The sequence below is a fragment of the Mandrillus leucophaeus genome, unplaced genomic scaffold (assembly GCF_000951045.1).
Source record: "Mandrillus leucophaeus isolate KB7577 unplaced genomic scaffold, Mleu.le_1.0 Scaffold121, whole genome shotgun sequence".
NCBI classification, from domain to species: domain Eukaryota; kingdom Metazoa; phylum Chordata; class Mammalia; order Primates; family Cercopithecidae; genus Mandrillus; species Mandrillus leucophaeus.
Window position 1 is genome coordinate 1,359,656 of NW_012100432.1, and position 7,809 is coordinate 1,367,464.

Genomic DNA, 7,809 nt, shown 5'->3' on the forward strand with positions numbered 1-7,809 from the left:
CCCAGCCCAGGCCCAACTAATTTTTGTATTTTTTAGTAAAGGTGGGGTTTCACCATGTTGGCCAGGCTGGTCTCGAACTCCTGACCTCAAAAGATCCACCCACCTTGGCCCCGCAAAGTGCTGGGATTACAGGCTTGAGCCACTGCGCTCAGCCTAGAAATTTCTACTTCTGAACTATCTAACTTGTATGATAAATCCACCTAACAGAGAATGCATTATGTATTACAGTTGCTTTTACCCACTCAACATATAATGTTTTCCCATATTATTAAATGCACTTCAGTGTTTTAAAAATAGCTGTGTATACAATACGACAGTAAATTGTTGGCCATATAGGTTTTTTCTGAAAGTTTTTGATCATAAATACCACTAATATCAATACTGTTACAACTCAATCTTTGCATTTTTGTTTAATTCTTTAGACTATATTCTGAGGAGGGGATTTATTGGCTTGAAGGGTGTATTTGCAAGGATTTTGAATGAAATAAGCAACTTATTATTGTAGAGTTTAGTTTTAAATTATGTACAACTGGTTGGGCATGGTGGCTCATGCCTGTAATCTTAGCACTTTGGGAGGCTAAGGGGGTTGGATCACATGAGGTCAGGAGTTCGAGACCAGCCTGGCCAACATGGTGAAACCCTATCATTACTAAAAATACAAAAATTAGCTGGGCGTGTTGGTGGGTGCCTGTAATCCCAGCTACTAGGGAGGCTGAGGCAGGAGAATTGCTTGAACCTGGGAGGCAGAGGTTGCAGTGAACCGAGATCATGCCATTGTACTCCAGCCTGGGTGACAAGTGAAACTCCATCTCAAAAAAAAAAAAAAAGTGCAACCGCTCTTGCCATTGTTTAACTTTGTGCATCTTAATAGAAATTTTTAGCTTTTTGAAAGCAGTTTGACATTGATTTTATCCCTTAATTTCACCCATTCAGGTGTGAAAAGCTTTCACTCTTAATTTAAAAATGTTCAAAATTCCTTTTATGCTTCAGTAGGCAGAAACAGAGAGCTAAAATTTGAAGGAATTTTTGAAAAAGAATTGTTTATCCTAAATATGAATCCCAGTATGAGCATGAGTTCTTCATCTCTTCCATTTCAGAGAAAGTAAGCTCTTGGCATCACCTTCCCTTATCCTGTCTTCCCCCATCCCTCTTTTCAAATCAGCAATGTTACTATTCAGGGCATGAGGAAAACACACTACCCTCTGTGTCCTTCCCAAGTAAAATCCTCATTAGCCTCTAGGGTAAAAAGTTAAATAACTCATTGTACCAGCCCACCACAGATGTCTTGTTAAGGGTTTTGTATACACAGTGGCTTGGGGTGGGCGACTATAATGCCCAAAACTTCATCTAAATTTCTTCTTCTTATTATTATTATTTTGAGAGAGTTTCCCTCTTGTTGCCCAGGGTGGAGTGCAATGGTACGATCTCAGCTCACTGCAACCTCCACCTTCTGAGTTCAAGCGATTCTCCTGTCTCAGCCTCCCAAGCAGCTGGGATTAGAGGCATGTACCACCGCGCCCAGCTAATTTTTGCATTTTTAGTAGAGACGAGGTTTCACCATGTTGACCAGGCTGGCCTTGAACTCTTGACCTCAGGTGATCCACCTGCCTAGGCCTCCCAAAGTGCTAGGATTACAGGTGTGTGCCACCATGCCCAGCATAAATTTCTTCTACATAATGTGTTTCCTCCATTATCAATAGTAGTGTAATTGCTATCACATACTAAACATTTGGCTTATATAAGAATGAATCTGGAACTGTGTGCTTGAAAATCTGCATGGATAACTCATCTCCTAATGGTACTTTGGGTATTTAAAAACACTTATAATGAACTCTGTATGTGAGAAATCATAAACTCAAATGCCTCCATGGGGCAGGCAGATTATGTGAGAGCGATTCAGGCCAGCTATTAGAAAAACAGTGATTAGACTTGGCATGGTGTGACCCATGCCTATAATCCTAGCACTTTGGGAGGCCGAGGTGGGCGAATCAGTTGATGCTAGGAGTTCAAGACTGGCCTGGCCAACATGGCAAAAACCTACCTGTACTGAAAATACAAAAAATTAGCTGGGCATGGTGGCATGTGCCTGTAATCCCAGTTACTCGGGAGGCTGAGGCACAAGAGTTGCTTGAACCCGGGAGACGGAGGTTGCAGTGAGCCAAGATCGCACCACTTCCCTCCAGCCTGGGCAGCAGAACGAGACTCTGTCTCAAATGACAAAAAAGAAAAAGAAAAACAATGATTAATAGCACCTCACTGTGGGCCTCTGTGTGCGTGATGCAGTAGAGACCAGTGTGGACTGGGGTTCAATGGAGAGCGTTTGTTCTGCCTGAATGAGCAGGCACTCAAGCCAGCTGTTGACATGTGGGAAAGTGGGCCTAGCACTGTTAGATTTTCTTGTTCCAGGAGAACAAGAAATCCCAAGTTTTATGGATTTTTTTTTTTTTAAAATACATGGGTTTCAAGTAAAAGTTTTTTCAAACACTGTACAGGCCAAACAAAAATGTGACTGTAGACTGGATGTAGCCCAAGGAGGCCATTATGTGGCCTGCATTGTACATTCATCCATCATGAGCTTCTATGAGGATTTAAATAAACCCTTAGAGTTAAGAAAACACAACCTACTGTGTACTAGAGCCCAGGATGTATGGAAGCTAAACATAGTACCTTCAAAAGAAGTTTTAGTCTTCAAAATTGTGGACCTCTAATGAGACAGGGACTACTTTGATGGGAACTGCCTGGGTGTGATCTCAGTTCCATCTTTTTTTTTTTTTTTTGAGACAAGGTCTCACTCTGTCACCCAGTCTGGAGTGCAGTGGTGGAATCTTGGCTCACTGCAGCCTCAACTTCCGAGGTTCAAGCGATCCTCCCACCTCAGCCTTCTGAGTAGCTGGGAACACAGGTGTGTGCCACCACACCTGGCTGATTTTCATATTTTTGTAGAGAAGGGGTTTTGCCATATTGCCTGGGTTGGTCTTGAACTCCTGGCGTCAAATGATCCTGCCACCTCGGCCTCCCAAAGTGCTGGGATTACAGGTGTGAACTACCATTTCTGGACTTCCCCACCATTTTCTAACCTCTGTGCCTTAGTTTCTTCATTTGAGAAATGAACTAGTACTATCTCCTTTATAAGATTATGAGAAATCAAATGAGACAATTCGGATAAAGTATTAAAGTATTAGTAAGTTCTCAATAACTGTTTTTTACTTCTCTTTCTCCTTTTGCTACTTCTATTGCTGAACTAGTCACCCCTCATTTTTTCTTCCTCATATTTCAGGTTTCTGAGTCCCTTCAACATGATCCTGGGAGGAATCGTGGTGGTGCTGGTGTTCACAGGGTTTGTGTGGGCAGCCCACAATAAGGACGCCCTTCGCCGGCTGAAGAAGCGCTACCCCACGACGTTCGTTATGGTGGTCATGTTGGCGAGTTATTTCCTTATATCCATGTTTGGAGGCGTCATGGTCTTTGTGTTTGGCATTACTTTTCCTTTGCTGTGTAAGTGAACTTGAGTTTTTTCTTCCATCATAAAAAAAATGTAGGAGCAGTTATCCAACGGGAATTCCATAACCTGTTTCTTATGTGCGTTGGCATGTCAGCAAAAGTGTCAGAATTTTCTAAAACAGCTTTCTACTTGTTATCCAACTAGACCCAGATAACACAGAACTGAGGTCAAGAACTATGAGGTCATTCTTTTTTTGTTGTTGTTGTGATGGGGTCTACTCTGTCACCCATGCTGTGGTGTTATCTCGGCTTACTGCAGCCTCTGCCTCCTGAATAGCTGGGACCACATGCGCACACCCAGCTAATTTTTTGTGTTTTTGGTAGAGACGGAGGTTTCACTATGTTGCCCAGGCTGATCTTGAACTCCCAAGCTCGAGTGATCTAGCTACCTCGGACTCCCCAAGTGCTGGGATTACAGGCGTGAGCCACTTTGCCCAGCCGTTTGTCATACATTCTTATGGGGACAAACAATAAACAGAACAAAGACAAATCCCAGGTCATACAGCAGGAATGTGGCATAACCTGCACTAGACCCCAGATTTGTCTAATACGAGAGTCTACTGTCAATTTTTAAGTGCCATTCCTATTGTCCTGATACAGAAATGAATGTATTTATTATTTGGAAGTAAACTATTTATTCTCCACTTGCTCAGGAGATCATAGCTAGTGTTAAAAGTTTGGTAAGTCTATAGGAATAATTGGCTCAGAATATAGGTACTAAATACTCAGATTCTGGTGAGGAGATCTAGATATTCTCTAAGTTTTACATGAATTATTTATTAAGAGTCCAAACACTTGAAGCCTAAAATAGAGAAGAAATAAAATCCCAGCCTAATCAGCAGAAATCTAATTAAAATTCTAGTGTATTAAGTGACAGGCACATCCCTTTAACTTTCAATAACATTTGACATGTGCATTTATTCCACTAAATGAAATTATTTGCTTGTTTAGGGCTTTGTTAGATTAAGTCCAGAATATTTGTGGATACATCCCATACCCTATTGGATAAAATATTTGAGCCAACAAATTCAAACATTTTTGGAATTTTCTTCAGGTTTTCTGTAGGTGCTATAGGCTTAGTATTTCAATGATACTATTTAATCAAACAGCTTGCTAATTTTAATACCTTTCCACATCAGAATCTGAGACAGGCCAGTGTAATGAAATGTATCAGAGGTAGACAGTTAAGAGTCCTGATTTCTATTCTTAGACCTGCTGGAAACCAGCATGTGATTTGGACCAGTCATCCTATATGGGCTGTAGCTCACTCATCTCTAAAGTAAGGAGATTATCTAATCTAATAATCTAATCACTTATCTAATAAGTGATTCCCAAACTGATAATTGTGAGGCTCATCCAGGATACTTTTTAAAAATATAAATTTCCCAGCCACATCTTTATTTTGTGGGTCAACAGTGGCACCCAACGATGTTATGTTTTTAGAAAGCTCCTCAACTATTTCTAGATCCTCCAGATGAATCCACATCAGTATTTTTCAAAATGAGGGTTCAAGATCCACCTACATCAGAATCATCCGGAGTCATTATTAAAATAATGCATTCTGGAGCCTTCCCTCAGTTGTAATAGTCTGAATTTGGGGTGGTGGAGACCAGGAATTTGCCTATTTAACAGGCTCTCCAGGTGATTTGAACGTACATGGAAGTTGTAAAACCACTGGTATAGATCATATGGAGAGGGTTACCTGTTTAAAATACAGATTCCCAGGCCTGTCTCTTTAAGGCTCAGGTAGAGGAGGTCCAGGAAAGGGGACAGGGAATCTGTGGTAAAATAAGCAAGTCTGGGGAACAATGGGCTATACAAACTCTGTAAAGCTCTTAGGTTTTTACATCTAGAATTCTATACCCAACACTTTGGGTAAAGCCTCTGGGAGGCACTTTACAAGTGACCTTTACTCACGTGCTCCTGCAGGGAACAAGATACAGATAATCCCTGAATTGAGCAAGAGTTATTTTCTGGAAAGCCTCAGGTAAGTTGATTTTTTTGGTAGGATAGAATCCCATTGATTCACTCTGAATTTCAGGACATTTAAGTAGCATCTGCAAGGTGATGATGTCAGTGCATGAAGGAAAGGGTATGGCTTCCAGATAATGGTCCTTCCTGTTGAATACAGCATTTTCCTTTAATGCAGGAAAAGAAAAAAAAAAAAAAAACTATAATGACTTGATGAAGAGCTTTACATAAAGTCCAAGGAGCCATTTGAAGGCTTGGATCAGTTAGAGAAGCAGACTGGACTGTAGCTAACTAAGACAGTTTACTAATAGTGTGAAGAGAGGGAGTGTAATATTGATGTGGCAAAAGAGAATTATTGCTTTGGTGTTAACCAGGTGTCACTTCTCTGCAGTGATGTTTATCCATGCATCGTTGAGACTCCGGAACCTCAAGAACAAACTGGAGAATAAAATGGAAGGAATAGGTTTGAAGAGGACACCGATGGGCATTGTCCTGGATGCCCTAGAACAGCAGGAGGAAGGCATCAACAGACTCACTGACTATATCAGCAAAGTGAAGGAATAAACATAACTTACCTGAGATAGGGTTACAGCAGAAATTGAGTTGCAGTTTGCCCTTGTCCAGACCTACTTTCTGCTTGTGTTTTTGAAATAGGAGGTGCACGTACCACCCAATTATCTATGGCAGCATGCATGTATAGGCTGAACTATTATCAGCTCTGATGTTTCAGAGAGAAGGCCTCAGAAACTGAAAGAAAACCACCACCCTCCTATTGTATCTGAAGTTTCACGTGTGTTTATGAAATCTAATGGGAAATGGATCACACGATTTCTTTAAGGAAATAAAAAAAAATTATGGCTTTTACAGCAACAATACTGTTACAGGAATAAAAAAATTGTCAAGTATCAAGACCATACAAGTAAATGAAAAGGCTGTTAAAGTAGATGACATCATGTGTTAGCCTGTTCCTAATCCCCTAGAATTGTAATGTGTGGGATATAAATTAGTTTTTATTATTCTCCTTTAAAAATCAAAGATGATCTCTATCACTTTGCCACCTGTTTGATGTGCAGTGGAAACTGGTTAAGCCAGTTGTTTATACTTCGTTTACAAATATAAAGATAGCTGTTTAGGATATTTTGTTACATTTTTGTAAATTTTTGAAATGCTAGTAATGTGTTTTCACCAGCTGGTAACTGTTGCAAACTTAATGTCATTTTCCTTAAGATGGTTACAGCTATGTAACCTGTATTATTCTGGACAGACTTGTTAAAAAACAAACAGACAAAAAATAAAACAAAACGAGTTCTATTTACCTTGCACATCTTTTGTTGTTACAGTGAAAAAGAAAAAATGGTCCAAGAAAATGTTTCCCATTTTTGTATTATTTAGTTTTTAACTGGAACATTTAGAAAGAAGGAAATAAACGTGCATTTTATTAATTCCTTAGAGACACAAAGAGGACAATAATAGCTGATCTTTTGAAAGTTGAAAAACGTCTTTAGATGACCAAGCAAAAAGACTTTAAAAAATGGTAATAAAAATGGAATGCAGCTACTGCAGCTAATAAAAATTTTAGATAGCAATTGTTACAACCATATGCCTTTATAGCTAGACATTAGAATTACGATAGCATGAGTTTATACATTCTATTACTTTTCCTCCCTTTCTCATGTTTTTATAAATAGGTGATAAAAATGTTTTGCCTGCCAATTGAATGATTTCATAGATGAAGTAGAAACATTTAGGTTTCCGTTGCATTAAATTGTGAAGACAACTGGAGTGGTACTTACTGAAGAAACTCTCTGTATGTCCTGGAATAAGAAGCAATGATGTGCTGCTTCTGATTTTTCTTGCATTTTAAATTCTCAGCCAACCTATAGCCATGATCTTTAGCACAGTGATTATCACCATGACTTCACAGATACGGTCTAGAATCTGTACCCTTACCCAAATATGAAGAATAAAATTGATTAAAGGTTTTTTTGGTGAGACTTTATTTAATGCACATCTGTCTTAAATACCTGAGAAACCTGGCGACGACCCTATGAACAGTGAAGATGTTCTACATAGCAAACTTTACCTGTTTCAAATACTGTTTAGTGAAGCTTGAATACCTTCTTAACTTGCAGCCAGAATAAAACAATTCTAGTGGGATCCTATTTTTAAGCCTGACATGAGTATTATATACATGTTAGCCCCTTCCATTTTCTACAAGGTGAATTCTGGTGACAAAATACAATAAATTTGGAGAAACTAATAAAAAAAAAAAGATACTTGTAATTACTCATGGCCAGTGGTCAATTCTAGAAAGGTAATAATAGAAAAATATAACAT

General features: G+C 39.2%; 1 protein-coding gene across 3 annotated transcripts in view; it reads left to right on the forward strand.

Annotated features, from left to right (window-relative positions):
• The window catches only part of ARL6IP5 (ADP-ribosylation factor-like 6 interacting protein 5), a 25,121-nt gene extending 17,666 nt beyond the window's left edge, over positions 1–7,455 (forward strand). For 2 of the 3 annotated variants that reach the window (XM_011970975.1, XM_011970983.1), the window contains 2 exons: positions 3,278–3,495; positions 5,864–7,455. In XM_011970975.1, the coding sequence (XP_011826365.1) occupies positions 3,278–3,495; positions 5,864–6,036 (391 nt within the window). In that variant the 3' untranslated portion in view covers positions 6,037–7,455. Of the gene's footprint in view, positions 1–3,277; positions 3,500–5,863 lie in introns of all 3 variants that reach the window. The other variant, XM_011970992.1, reaches the window with a different exon arrangement.
• Positions 7,456–7,809: the final 354 nt, after the last annotated feature.